Genomic DNA, 14,801 nt, shown 5'->3' with positions numbered 1-14,801 from the left:
CCCCAGGGCTTGGTGAACTTTCACTTTTATTTTCCCTGGCGCTGTTAAGGCCCCAACTTTTCACCTCCAAAGTCAGAACGGACTTTGGATCCTACATCACTTCCTACTTCCAACGTCAGTTAAAAAAAAAAAAAAAAAAAAAAAAAAAAAAAAAAATCCAACAACTTTACCTTTCCCTTAAGGATATTTTTAGTACCCCAGTCGAACCTAAAGTATTTGTTTTTTGGATAAAACGCCTTCTTGGCATATTTAACCGAGTAGTTCTTTACATTTAATGACATGATTCACTGTCATTAAAGAAAAAAGGGAGGGGAGCCGTTGTGGGTTAACCTCCCCAGGTCTTCTCAGAGCAGAGAGAGGGGTGAGTCTTCTTGCCCCAGTGGTGTCTTATCCCGCCCCAGGGCGTCCGACTTCTCTGAGGGATTAACCACTGAGCTCCCCGTCCCCACATCCCATAGTCCTCCCCTCTGGGTCCCCATCCTCAAGACTTGTGGCTAACACTTTTTCTGGGCCTCTCCCCTTCCCCGCCCCCCGAGTGGGCTTTCCTTCCGCCTTCCCCGGCTCAGATTCCGGACTCGGTTGCCACCCCCTTCCCCTCCTCTCCCGGTCCGCATTGTCTTTCGGAACCCGCCCCCTCCAGGAGCGAGGCCCGCACCGTCCGGGCGCCCGGCTCGCACACTGCGCACAGGCCGCACCCCGCGCGCCTCCCGCGGCCCCGGCCCGCCCCGCTCCCTCTCCCGGCGCCTAAAGGATCATTGTTGGCCGCCCCCGCCCCGCCCACCCCGGCTGTTTATTTATGCATACGTCACCGGGCTCGCCCCGCCCCCTGGCATCTCATTAAGGCGAGTGTGTTCCTCTCGCCCTGTCAATAATCTCCGCTCCCAGACTACTCCGTTCCTCCGGATTTCGATCCCCCTTTTTCTATCTGTCAATCAGCGCCGCCTTTGAACTGAAAAGCTCAGTCTAACTTCAACTCACTCAAATCCGAGCGGCACGAGCTCCTTCGGTGTCTTCGGCTTCCCCCCCCTTTGCTCTTATATCTGACTTGTTGTTGTTGTTGTTTTTTTTTACCCCCCTTTTTATTTATTATTTTTTTGCACATTGATCGGATCCTTGGGAACGAGAGAAAAAAGAAACCCAAACTCACGCGTGCGGAAGATCTCCCCCTTCCCCTCCCTCCTCCCTCTTTTCCCCTCCCCAGGAGAGAAAGACCCCAAAGCAGGAGAAAAAAAAAGTTAACCTTGGACTCGTCTTTTTCTTGCAATATTTTTTGGGGGGCTCGCAAACTTTTTTTTTTTTTTTTTGCTTTTCTTCCTCCTTCATTTTTCTTCCAAAATTGCTGCTGGTGGGTGAAAAAAATGCCGCAGCTGAACGGCGGTGGAGGAGATGACCTAGGCGCTAACGACGAGCTGATCTCCTTCAAAGACGAGGGCGAGCAGGAGGAGAAGAACTCGGAAAACTCCTCGGCGGAGAGGGATTTAGCCGATGTCAAGTCCTCGCTGGTCAATGAATCAGAGACGAATCAGAACAGCTCCTCCGATTCCGAGGTAGGGAGAGCCCCTCGGGCTGGCGGGGCTGAGCCTGCCGGCTCCGGGGCTCCCGGGCTCCCGGGCTCCGGGGCTCCGCGGCTGGGGCTGGAAGGCCGGGCGGCTCGGGGCTGCAGGCGGCGGGCGGGCGCGCGGGCTGCTGACGGCAAAAACTTGCAACCGTGTTTTTCTGCACCCCTCTCCCTCCCCGCACCCCCTCGGCGCGGCGATCGCCCCTCGCCCTCCCCACCTCGCCCCTCCGGGAAGGCGGAAAGACGGCCTCCGCCTCGCTCCGAAAGTTTCCGAGACAAATCCCGGGAAAGTTTGGAAGAAGGTGAGTGCGCCCCGCGCGCCCCCAGACCGCGCGATCGCGCTGCCCCCTCCCCGGGTCGGCCTGGCGGGTGCCCCCGTGCCCACTCCCTGCCCACCCACCCACCCACCCACCTACCCACCGAGTTTCCCGCGCCCGCCGGGCCCCGGGGACGCGCGCGGGCCCTCGGGGGGACACTTGCTAAAAAGTTTCTCCCGCTCTCTCCCGCGCCGCGCGGCCGCCGCCGTCCCCTCCGCCGCCCCGCCATGTTAGCGGCCAAGAGGCAAGATGGAGGGCTCTTTAAGGGGCCACCGTATCCCGGCTACCCCTTCATCATGATCCCCGACCTGACGAGCCCCTACCTCCCCAACGGATCGCTCTCGCCCACCGCCCGAACCGTAAGTGCCACCGCGCTCCCCGCCCTGCCCGCCCGCCCGCCCGCCGGCCCCCGCATGCCCTGCCCCTCCCCCGCCCCGCCCCTCCCCCTCCCCTCCCCCTCGCGGCCCGAACTCTCCAAACTTTTTCTCTGCCTTTTGTGGACTGGGTTTGTTTGCGCTTCGCCATGTTCTGGCTTTCCTTGTGCTTGCCTCGCGATTCGGGGAGCCTTTTCCTTGCCAGGCAGGGCCCTGTTGGGGCGGTGGGATGCCAATCAGAACTTTTAATTTCTCTCTCTCTCTCTCTTTCCTTTCCTTTCTCTTTCTTTTTTCTTTTGAGCTCTGATTTCCCCCTCCCCCCTTGCTAGTGGTGTTTGTTTCTTGTCCCTGGGAAGAGGACTGTGTGGCTCTTTCTTCTCCCTCTCTTCCTTCCCTCTTCTGTGCGTCTTGGGCTTTCCCCAGGTTAACCCCTTGGCTGCTGGCTGGGAGGCCGGGCCAGGCCGGGCCCGTGCCGCGCGGGTTCCCGGTGCCTTTGGCTCCGGGCGCTGCGGTGTTGAGCGCGCAGCCTCGGCCCGGCGGAAGCGGCCGGAGCTGTCCCCAGCCGGTCGTTTCTGTAGCTTTCTAGTGGCGATCGCAGGCTCGCGGGCCTGCTGGCCCCTTCTTCCATGGGAAGGTCACACTTGCCAGGCGTGGTCCCCTCGTAGGCCTGGGGGCCCTGGGCGTGCTTTTCTCTGCAGACCCGGCATGGCTTGGCTGCCCCACGCTACTAGCTGCGAGCTGTGCGTGTTGGGAAGGCCGGTTTGGAGGGCTTCTGGGTTTGTGTGTAGTCAGGATGGCCTGTTTTGAGTGGACTTCTGTGGGAAGGGAAATTCGGTGCTTTCGGATGAGATGGGAAGGCCTTCCTTTCCCTGACCACCTCACTGTGGGCCCCGGGGGAGGTGGCAAAGGCCAGGGCGAGCGCTTTCAAGGAGGTGCAGGAGGCTAGGGGATGCCTCCCTTTCTGGGGATCGGCCACCCAACTTTGAGAGGCCCAGGGCAGCGCGGGGTGCCACGCTCCCCGGGAGCTCCCTGCGGCGTACCTCCGGCACCCACCGCAGACATTTGTTCCCGCTCATCCTCCACAGCCGGGGCCTCTGCCCCCTGCCCTCACACTGTCCCCAGCCTCCTCCCCCTCCCTTTAAAATGCCTGGTTTGCAGAGCTGTAGACACTTCAGCCGCGTTTATGCCTGGATTCTCGGGGTTGTCACTTTGCACCTCTGGCCGTGGTCGCTACCTCGTGTTTACACACATTAGTTTTGTTTTTCCTTCTTCGCTCATTTAAGTCTGAAATAATGTGCCCATTATTGAGCAGTGCTGGGATTGGAGTCAGCCAAATCTACAAGTGTTTTTAAGCATTAAAATATTAACTATCAGGTTTGACTTGTTTTTTTTTTTTTTTTTTTTTTTTTTCTTTCCTCCTGGGCTCTGGCAGAATGGCAAGAGCACGCTAGACCGGTAATTTTTTTTTTTTCTTTTTAAATACCTAGGAAAGAGAAACAATCACCACCACCCCCAACTCCCCCACCCCCAGGGCCTGTGCTTCCTTGGAAGCCGGGACAGAGGTACAGCCTGACCTCGTCCAGCAGTGCCCGCGCTTTCCGGAGGCTGCTCCTGCGGCCTCGGAAGCGGCGCCTGGTATTTTTCTTGGTAGCTGACGGGATCTTAAAGAATCGGTGTGTTAGCAAACTAGACCCAGCAACATTCCAAAGTTATCCTGGGAATTTCCTCCTCCCCTCCTCCCCTTCCCCTTAGGACGCAGACCTCTTTCCTTTTACTTTAAAATCCACTTAGCCACCCGAAAGGCCATTTGAATATCGGGCTTGTTGGCTTTCTTGACCCTTTTCAAACTGCACGTCCGTGACCGCTGGCGATCTTGCCACGGCGTCGCTTCAAACCCACACAGTTGTGTTGTGCTGTAATTAGGAAACAGGGAAATTGTTAAAGGCAAATAAATGATTTCCCGGTGAGACAAGGAAGGCTCCCAACCCACGGCCCCCTTTGTGGGCTTTGTAGGAATAGACAGCGTCTAGTTATTTTAATTGTGGACATAGCGGGTGGCCCTGTGCTGTGACATCAGGTTGACTCTGAGAAGGCATTTCCGAACCCAGTAGGCTGTTAGTATTTGCGTGTCAGAAATCAGACATCTTTGAGCACACCGCCTCTGCCTCTTTCCTTTCCCTTACCTGGGTTAGCTTGAGTGCTCCAAAATTGAAGTTATTTATTTAGGCTGCTGAGCAGAGCGTTGTTGTCAAGGAGCTGAGAGGCGGTTGTATGTTCCTCTTAGATGCCTTTGGACGCTGGGGCCAGCTTGGCAATTCCAGATTCGATACAGCCCCGGGGTGGAACCCACAGGCAAGCCAGCGGTCCCGGGTCTGAAATTCTCAGGATTTCATAGGGTCTGCCTTTGAGTGTGAGTTGTAAACACAAATTAGGGGTAAGCTTATTCATTCTCTTCCTTCCTCTTGACTGGGGAGCTTTTTGGTACATTTTCTGTTACTTGTGAACAGTACCGGCCAAAGGCCGAATCCTTTGAAAAACAGACTCCCTGGAACCTTGATTTCTGCTTAAGAATGTAAAGAATTAAGGAGTATCATTAAATCGGCTTTTGATGAATAATAAATCATCTCTAGGACAATCTTTTAATTGCCAAAGAAGCTGCAAAACCTGATAGTAACGATTTTGCTTTAAAACGACAAAGATTTCCTCAGAACATTAATTTAATCTTTGATACAGCAATAGAAATGGCTTATGAAGAGGGTACATTCAGACAGAAAAATACATTAGGGAGAAGTCTAGTTAAGTAGATGGGAAGGGTTGGAAGTGCCAATATTGTGGTTCAGTTAACATTGTGTTCAGAGAATACAGTTGCAGGGTTAGACTCCATCAGAAGGGGAAGTTTTACTTTTCTGTTTTTCCTTTTTGGGTTGCAAGAAATAGGTCTGCAGTGGTAGGACCTGCGAGAGGTGTGGGATTTTATTTGAAGGGTACACAGCCTCATCCACCCCAAAGCATTTGCCTTTCAGTGGAGCTGTTTGCTACTAGTTGAGCAAATAAGTAACAGCATCTTGAATTCATTTTTGAACTTGGAATGGAGCATTTCAAGGAAATCGAGAGGCCGCCTATTCATTGAGGAGGGTTTATTTAGCCCGGCAACTTTTTCGATTTTTTTTTTACTGGCTTGCCGAAAAAATGGACTTTCTCAAACAACATAATCCTTCCTGACAGAAAAGATTAAGATCCTGGAGTGTGAAGGGTTAATGTAGGACCTTCCCTGTTGTCTTCCCACCCCCCACCTTCACCCCTGATTGTTTTGACAACACTTTTCAAAGTGTGACATTCCAAGCCCCTCCATAACAATGTAATATTACTGTAATTACACAGGTCATTACATTTTAAATAGAGAACAATAAAATGCTTATCGCCTTGAAAAAGAACAGGTGCTCTCAGCCTCCTTTCGTATTTATGCTAATTGTTTTCATCTCCTTCAGAAATATTTATGGCAGACATGTTTAGATTTTAATCTCAGTGCAGCAAGTCTTCTATGCTAATCTTGTAAGTTAGGGTTTAATGTCTGGGCTCAGTATTTACCCAGTAAGTCATATTTACATGATTATAAATCTAATATGCCAGTGCTTTGCAGTTTGGCTTCCTGAAGCCCCAGAAACAAATGTGGGGCTTGGGAGTCTAAAAGGCTCCTCTAGGAGAGACATTCTGGGGAACTTGGCTAACGTTTAGGGGATGCCAGCTTTGACTGCAGTCCTCATCTGAGATGTCGAAAGGGTTTTCAGAACAACCAGGCTGGTTCTTCCTTGGAGTTCTCCACTCCGATCTTCTTTTTCCTAAGAGGATTGCCTTTGGAGCTGCTGCTGGCCGTTGGCTAGCTCTCTGTTTCTTAGCAGGCTGTGAAAAAGTTACAGGAAGGTTTCCAGGAGTGACATCTAGAAAGCTGCTTTCTCTGTTAGTGGCACAGGATGGATGCAATTCTGCATGCCATTTAAGAAAGGGGGAGGGCATTTAATGGTTATACCAGAGGCTATGCGTTTCCAGATTAGGGTAGAAGTCTTTCCAAGATCTGAGCACCTTCTCACGCCCCACAAGGTGCCCAGGTGCATCCAAAAAGCATCTGCAGAGCCCCTCTGAGAAGTGCTGGCCCGGCCTCCCTCCCATGCACAGAGGGTGGAGGAGAAAGGGAGGGTTTTGTCAGATGTCACAACAGGGGCTCCCGGACCACATTAAAAATGCACTGCAGAGAAAGGACAGCTGCAAATTTTTGTGTGGACGCGTGTTTAGGACCGTGACTAAAAACTCCCGAGGACCTTTCCCCCAGCTGTCTGGAAGTTATGTGGAAGTTGGTTTATTGGCAGTTAAGTATGGGACAACCTGGATTTAGCAGACGCTTTCCCCCGGCACAGGAAGTAGATGACATTGTATTGGGGGCAGGGAGGAGACTAGGCAAGGAATGATTTACTCCCTTAAAAAAATAATCTCCAGCTTGCCAAATAAATAAGCTCCCAAGGAGGTAGGTGCTAGCTAGTTTCTTAGTCTGGGGGGGGGGAGTGAAACTCGAGGATATCTCTCACTGCATTTATAACTTTGCCGGCACATTTCAACATTTTAAAAGGGAGGGCTGACCAACATTCTCCAGGGGTGTGTGTGTGTGTGTGTGTGTGTGTGTGTGTGTGTGTGTGTGGTGGGTGTCTGAGTTTCTTTAGGGAGTAGATATTGGCAACCATGTAAGTAAATCTTCAACTCGGATTTATAATTGAGCGCATTTGTGAAGGAAATGGTTAATTTTACAACCAAAGGCAAACTTGCACCTCGACAGGCCTGCTGAAAGAAGTGTGCCCCAGTCTTTTGCTGGCAAGCTCCCCGAGTCATAAATCCACTGGCTTTATTTGCAGCCCATAACACTTATGAATGTTAAGATATTTGACGCCACGTTGCCCTTATGATATTCAAGGTCCGCAGACATTGGCAGTGGCTCAGATTTCTCTCACTAATTATAAGCAGTGAGATGGGGGGGTGCATTGCAAAAGCTGTTCTCCCGACTCCTCCAGTCACCCCACACTCTTCAGTCCCAGCTGACTGAGACAGGCATCTTTCTTCTGGCAGGGGACCTGTTCTTTACTCTAAGCTACTGTCATACACTTTCACAAGCGCTCTGAGGGAGGGAAGGCATTTCAGGGGGCTCCACCCTCAGGCTCTTTTCAAAAGCAAAGTTGTTTGGGGGTGCTTGCTTCTTTCTGCTTTTCTTCTGGTTCCCTCTCTTTCCTTTCTTAATCCCCCCCTTTTCCCAGAGACCCCTTTGCCTATATTGTGCTTATTTCCCACAATACTTAAAGAAACCTGATATGTGAGAATGTACTTTAATTTAAAAGATGTCCCACTAAGCTAGCAGGAGAAATAAACACATTGTGCAGTGTTGTAGTTAATATGAAGGCTTAAAAAGAAGCGAGGTACAGCGAGGAAAACCTATGAAAAGAATTTAATAGACAAACAAAACTAAACACACAGGTTTATGTTGGGGCAGAGGGGCTGGAGAGCAAAGTAATCTGTGGAAAGTGTATCCAGCCAGAGGTGCAGAATAAATGTCTGACTGAGAATAAAGAGCAGGGGGTGGACAGACAGGATAGGCCTCCACCTGGAATGGCTTCTTGTGTGGGACAGGAGGACAGTGGGAGAGACCCTTACAAAAGATGTAGCTGTGCTCTGGAGTGAGAGACTGGCTGCAGTCTTGCCTTTACCCATAGTGTTCTATCTGGCAACTCCAATATGTTTCCTATCAGTTACCCCTGAACATCTGGAGGTGGAGGGTCTGGCTGGAGAGTTATCTGAAGTCCAGACCCAGCTGTGAGAGAGGTTTTAACTTAGTCTTAAAGAGTAGATTGTTTTGGTGAACATTTAGCAAAGCGGGCCTCGTAGTGTTGCTGCTGCTGTTGCTGTTGCTGCTGCTGCTGCTGCTGCTGGTGTGTGTGTGTGTGTGTGTGTGTGTGTGTGTGTGTGTGTGGGTAGCAAGTGTGGGGACCGCTGAATGACACAAGGCCAGTGGATGACACTACCATTTCTAGGCAAATACTTTCCCTCCAATCCATCCCAAACTTAAAGACCCAGGCTGAAAGGTTTTATTTTCTAATCAATGGAATGCAGAAACTTACTAGCCCTTAGGGATATGTGAATCCCTTAACAGCTCATTACAAAGACTCGGCTGTGGGATCTTTGAAGGGGTTATCAGGCACGGTGTTTTCCCCACTTCTCCCAGGATAGGTTTTTCTTCCTTAGGCACATCTGATTTTGTGTGGGTGATTCAGTCTGTTATATATTCTTCTTCTTCTTCTTCTTTTTTTTTGTCCTGAAGTGGCCCTAGGTAGTTCTGGCTGCTGGGGGAAGACAGCTCTTGGTAATATCAGCTCTGAAGGAGTTAACATTGGCCTGCCAAAGTTTGGCATCATGAAAATAAATGTGAGGCCTGGTAGGCATTAGCAGGGCCCAGCACATTTACAGAGCTTAATTAGTACGAACTGTAATTGTTCATGGTCTGCCAGAAGAAGTAAGACTCAGGAAAGAGGAGTCCCTCTCTTGCAGTCTCCAGTTTAAAACCGATAAATCACTTGCATATTTGTGTAGTGATTCAAATGGAGCTAAGACCTCTCCCATCCCAACATGTGGTAAATTGTAAAGTCAATGAATTGCAGATGTAGGGCTACAGTGAGATCCTCTAAGAAAAGCACAATGAATGGGAAAGAGTGATGCTATAAATATTTACTGAGAAGATAACTAGATTCCCCCGTGCTGGGCCAATTATGATGCACTAAATATATTAGTAAAAATGCTTAAAAATGGAGGGGATCCGTGTGGGTCCCTGGGTGGGTTTGTTTGTTTTAGAAAGTGAAATAAGAGGCACTGTGTTATTGCCATGTCAGTTTTATTGAGCCGGGGAATCGCAATGGCATACCAATGGAAGGACACATGAGATCCACATTAATGCAAATTAATTCGTTATGAGCCGTAGCTCTGGGACTGCTAAGTGGAGTAACGATGGCGCATCGTTGTGAGGGTGTTCTGTAGCAAGTGTTAATGAAAACTGCTGTGCTAAAGAACAAGCCTCAGCACTTCAGCCCACGTGCCCCGTGTGCTAGTCGTGCTTTAGCTTCACTCCCAGATGAAGAACTTTAATTATGTTTTGATGTTTAAAGAACACCAACTATCTCTCCTCAAAAGCCAACCCAGAAAAGCCTACAGCTATCAACACCAAGCTCAACCCCGGCCTGTCTTTGCCAGGGATTGTAGCTCAAGTAGAAAAACAATGAAGGGAACATCCCCCAGTAGAGATGTAGAGAAAACTTTCTTGAAGCGATTCTCCCTCCCCCTGTCTTCCTTTTAGAGGATTTTGGTCTCAGGCAATGTTGCAAGTCAATACTTCTTTCCCCAAATGTGAGTAGGTGGATGTGTGTGGAAGCTGTAAAAGTTAACGATCCAGCTCTGACTCATAGCTCATGGTTTCAGGTTGAGGAAGGGGGGTTAGAAATTAATGAGGGTAAATAGACATATGATGGGAGGATGAGACTGGGGGAGAGCTTGTCCTAGTGTCTGAGGGCATGCGTTCTGTGGCGTGTGTTTTCCTGTGGTAGAGTACCAGGAAGCGAGGAGGCAATGCCTTTGTCAGACAGTGGTTTTAGGATGTTGCAAAGATTCTCTGTCTGGATCTTCGCAGGGACTGTAAAACCAAGAATCCACTAGAAAACGCTTTTGGACCTCCCTGCTGGATGGAATTTGAGGCTTGTTTGGCACTTTTTAAGCAGGCAGTATCAGGATGGGTGGAAGTCACCCCAAGTCCTGGGCAAGAGTCTGTTTCCCACTGAATGAAAAGGGCGTCCACATGGGACTGTGGTTGTGGTGGGGTGAGGTGTGTTTGCGGTGCACATAAATAATCTTTGATTGCTGCCTCAGTGTCCCCAAAAGGATGTGGCTCTAAGGCAAGGTCTCAGATTGAACTACATGACAATATTTTTTCTTTGAATCGGGTGATGTAGGGATCAGAGTTCCAGTGAGACAAAGACAGAAGACACACCAAGAGCCCAAGAAAACCCAAGTTACTTAGGAAATGGATCTGACATATGTGTAGTGCGCGTGTGCACGTGCGTGCACGCTTGAGCAAACAGGTGATTCATAAAACTGAAAAGGAAGTTCATGCCCCACCCCATCCCTTAAGTGAAGTGAGCTGGTGTAGTAGTTACTCTTCTCCGAGTTGAAGACTGCTGTTTTGTTTGTGGCTTGGAGCATGAGATGCCTGTGGTTACAAAGGCTGTTTCCTCTTCTATCCCTGGGTATCTCTGATCTTCAGTATCTGCAGCATCAAATTTTGAGTCAGTGGTAGTGATTAGAAATAAAGCCAGAAGGATCAAGATAGGGTAATAAGGGAAGCAGTTAGTCGGGGAGTGTTGCAAGCATTTGCTTAAAACTGCCAACTCTTCCTGACTCTTCTAGACAGGTGGGGGCCTGGGGGCCTGGGGAGGGGTGTTTGATTGCTGTGTCCTAGGAAGGGAAGGTGTCATTTTGTGTGGCTTCCTAGGAGGCAAGAAATGAACCAAGGACTCCGAATTCTGACTGTCCAAGGGGAGAGGCACACCCACATAGGGAAGCTATAGCGATGGGATAAGGAAGTGACCTGGAGCCTTCCAGGTGACCTGTGCTGAGTGGGTTAAATACCGACTTTTTAATCTCAGATAAGACATAAGCCATCTTGCCCTGGACTTCTGTCTTCATGTACCTTTTCAAAACACAGAGGTCTAAGCATGTTTTTCCTTTCTCCTTTCCTGTAAGTGGGGAGTGGGAGGCAGAGGCAGACAAACAAGAGACCAGTTTGGAGTGCCAAGTTCTTACGGAGCATCTGTATTTTATCTTTAAGAAGCAGGGCTGTAAACAAACAAGGTCTCTTCATGTTTTATGGGGAAGGCAAAATAAAGCTGTTAAAGTCTGTGTTTTTAGAAAAGCATTATTATTATTATTATTATTATTTTTTGGGGGAAAGAGAGGGTAGAAGCCCCAAGGAGAATCAAGAACATTTGGTATTCTTTGCTGTCGCTGGAGGTAGTCTAGGCTTGGGATTCTCTAGAACACAGTGGTTGGTGACTGGGAGAAATCTTACTTAGATTCTGAGGGAGTCTATTGCACGGGCGGGTCTGTGAGCTTGTAAGAGGGTTTCTGCTGGATACCCTGAGGAAGTTCCATCGTTTGGAGGTGTGGGTGGTGTGAGGGTGAAGGTTTGTGCACAAGCACAGCCTGTGCAGGCTCCCTTTCCTGGAGGTGAACTGGCTTGTTCCTGGTGCATGTTTCTCTGCTAGCGTCTTCAGAGACTTCTGTGTGTGTGTGTGTGTGTGTGTGTGTGTGTGTGTGTGTATGTATAAATGTGTGTGCATGTATAAATGTGTGTCTTTGTGTGTATCTGTGTGTATGTATAAATGTGTGTCTGTGTGTATCTGTGTGTGTATGTATAAATGTTTGTCTTTGTATCTCTGAGTGTATGTGTGTGTATGTATAAATGTGTGTCTTTGTGTGTATCTGTGTGTGTATGTATAAATGTGTGTGTATGTGCGTATATGTGTGTGTATGTATAAGTGTGTGTGTGTGTGTGTGTGTGTGTGTGTGTGTGTGTGTGCATATTTTCACTATTTTAATTGCTCCATTCACTCCAGGCTCATTGGTGCCTTATAGGGATGTGATGAACGCAAGGATTAAGAATGGAGCTGGACAAGTGAAAATTGCATTTGGCATAGTCACAGTTTCATTAATTTATTCACAAGACAATGACTACATGAAATTATTTTCCATGGCATATCCGAAGTTATCAGGTGTCCATTCAGTTTTAATTGACAATGTAAGATTCCTGTGGTTACCCTGAGTACGGATTGCCTGGGGCTCCGCAGGGTTTGTGGGAACAGAAGCTTGGACAAGTTTCCATTAAGCTCTGAATTGGGCAATTGGAAAAGAGGAGAATAAAACCCTTGAAAGGAAGGACCAAGTTGTTACAGTTGCCTGCTCTGCTGAGGAGAGAGGACCTCTTAGACAAGAGCTGTTCTCTCCGCCAGGAATTCCAAACTTGCAAAGAGACCTGTCCCCCATACAAAAGTTGTTTTAACATGATGGAAAATTGTCACAGTAATGAGTGAAATCCCGGCGTCACTTACTAGAGTGGGTGATTGGGGGACAAAGGGTACAAATGCACCTTAGTTTCAGCCAATCACCTTGGATAGGTTCCTTGAATGTGTGGGGGCTGTGTGCATGGAAACTTAGTTTACTCTGTCCATATTAACTTGTATGAAGGAAGTGGTTTATTGACCTGCTTTGGAATGTATAGAGATTATTGTTGTTTTTGGCCAACTTTATCTTTTATTGCCCAAGTTTATCTTTTAATTTGATTAGTATGTTTTGCTACATAAAACATACATAATTCTTAGGTTTTTTTGGACTGTTGATATCCTCTTCAGGTCCACTGTATCCTAAAAATGGCTGTCTTACATTTTGACTAATGTGGGTTTCGACTGTATTACTACAGTGTTACATTTTAGTTCAGAATTTATGGGAATCGTTTTCCTTTTTAAAAGAGCAAATAGACCCACCCTATTGAATGACTTTCTTTCCAGGGTACAAGATAACAAATTAATTGAGTTTGAAACTCTGCTGCACTGCAGCCCCGATGGTACTTGAAGCACAGAAGGGTTTTGGTAACTTAGTCCTGAAGCATTCATGGTTATAGTTTGTGGGGCTAAAGATTATAATGGAGATGTCATCCAAGTGTTAGGAGGAGGTACCCCTGACTTGCTTGCTGTAGGAGGGTAAGGCAGGGATTCCTCTTGGCCATCTGAGGCTTCCTCATCTGTTTGAGTATGGTAATACAGTTCAGATAACTGCTAAGACCCCCTCTGTGAATACTGGGTCATTTATAAAACGTCTCAACCCATGGTGATTGTTTTTCCCAATGGGTAGCAGCCTAAGGTTAACTTGTATCATTTGGGAGGAGGAGGGTTTGGGGAGGAGTCTTGGTGCTTTTGTAGGGTCATTCACGTCTACATTGGGGGCATGCGTATGGCTGTAGAGGGGAAGACTGGGTTGAGCTGTGGTCCTAGGAGTAAGGCAGAGAGTCACTGAGAGATGGTAGGCCCTTCACAACCTGGGGCTCTTAGGCAATGCTTGTCTCTCTTTGGGGGAAGTATAGATTATTAGAGTATGGGTTGTGGAGGTGTCTTAGGATCTAGCGGCTTAGTCATGGTGAAAGAATGTATAAGGTGCTGGGTGGCCCCTGAATTCCTCAGAGACATTTGTTTTCCCAGAAATAGATTTGTGTCTGAGAGCCAGGGTTCAGTTGTTAGAGATACAGGGGGTGGGGCTTGTACTCGCAGGCTAGTGGCTTCTCACAGCCCTCCCTCGCTCTGTCTTTACTCTTGCCTATGTGTTGCAAACTGCAAACTCCCTTAAGTTTTCTCTAGCCTTCTGCTCAGCACCCACTGGCTTCCTTTGTGTCTTTATGGGCTTCAGTCTCTGCTTTTTGTGTCACTCATTCTCATTCCTGCCCCTCCTCCCCCTTTTTGATTATTGAATGGGTGCTTTAAAAAAAAAACAAAACAAAAAACCCAATAAACAAAAACAAAAGCAACAATTCAGATTAGTGTGGTCATCTTATCCATAATGATGGAAGTCCCCAGGTTTTGACTGAATGCCAGGGCTGCCGTTCAGTCTGGAGAGGTTTGTCTGCTATTCATGAACTGCTTAAGATGTTTTCTTGTGGTTTGTGACATGAGCAGAACGCTTTGGTTTGGTTTCTTCCTACAGCTCCATTTTCAGTCCGGCAACGCTCATTACTCTGCGTACAAAACGATTGAGCACCAGATTGCAATTCAGGTAGGAGGCGCAAGAGATTCTGAAGCTTGAATTACAATGTGTAGGTCTCTTGTGTCTTTTTATTCTCTGCCTCCCTACCCAGATGATGATGATGGTGGTGATGATGGTCACGACATTGTTGATAATAGTGATGTTGTGATGGTGACGATGGTGATGATGGTGGTGATGGTGGTGATGGTGATGGTGATGATGATGATGATGATGGTGATGGTGGTGATGATAGTGATGATGGTGGTGATGATGGTGATGATGATGGTGATGGTGGTGATGGTGATGATGGTGATGATGGTGATGATGGTGATGGTGATGATGGTGATGATGGTGATGATGATGGTGATGATGGTGATGATGATGGTGATGATGGTGATGATGGTGATGATGGTGGTGATGGTGGTGATGATGGTGATGGTGGTGATGATGGTGATGGTGGTGATGGTGATGATGATGGTGATGGTGGTGATGTGATGGTGATGGTGATGATGATGATGGTGGTGATGGTGATGGTGGCGGTGGCGGTGGCGGTGAGGGAGGTGGGAAGTGAAGAAGAACGGAAGAAATGTTGCTAAAATGATTGAAAGAAATGACAAGAAAGATAAGTCTGCCTTGTTTAAGACCGTCTGATCTTGATCAGGCTTTGTGGATGCTTAGGCCTCATTT

The 14,801-nt window shown here is 48.3% G+C and overlaps 1 protein-coding gene and 1 long non-coding RNA gene across 44 annotated transcripts in view; one reads left to right on the top strand and one right to left on the bottom strand.

Annotated features, from left to right (window-relative positions):
- The first annotated feature begins 833 nt into the window (after window positions 1–833).
- Window positions 834–14,801, top strand: part of Tcf7l2 (transcription factor 7 like 2) — a 188,354-nt gene continuing 174,386 nt past the window's right edge. For 7 of the 43 annotated variants that reach the window (XM_027406953.2, XM_027406956.2, XM_027406957.2 and 4 more), the window contains exons 1-4: window positions 835–1,547; window positions 1,794–1,860; window positions 2,110–2,234; window positions 14,076–14,144. In XM_027406953.2, coding sequence (XP_027262754.1) covers window positions 1,359–1,547; window positions 1,794–1,860; window positions 2,110–2,234; window positions 14,076–14,144 — 450 coding nt within the window. In that variant the 5' untranslated portion in view covers window positions 835–1,358. Of the gene's footprint in view, window positions 1,548–1,793; window positions 1,861–2,109; window positions 2,235–14,075; window positions 14,145–14,801 lie in introns of all 43 variants that reach the window. The other 36 variants (XM_027406954.2, XM_035441773.1, XM_035441772.1 and 33 more) reach the window with 10 other exon arrangements.
- Window positions 3,634–4,620, bottom strand: LOC113834809. The gene is made up of 2 exons (XR_003483633.2): window positions 4,433–4,620; window positions 3,634–4,162 (listed from the first exon to the last, which is right to left on the bottom strand). It is a non-coding gene; the product is annotated as an uncharacterized LOC113834809 (long non-coding RNA).

This window comes from Cricetulus griseus, chromosome 3 (genome assembly GCF_003668045.3).
Source record: "Cricetulus griseus strain 17A/GY chromosome 3, alternate assembly CriGri-PICRH-1.0, whole genome shotgun sequence".
NCBI classification, from domain to species: Eukaryota; Metazoa; Chordata; class Mammalia; order Rodentia; family Cricetidae; genus Cricetulus; species Cricetulus griseus.
The sequence above is the reverse complement of the archived record's forward strand: the minus strand, read 5'-3'. Positions and strand labels throughout refer to the sequence as shown.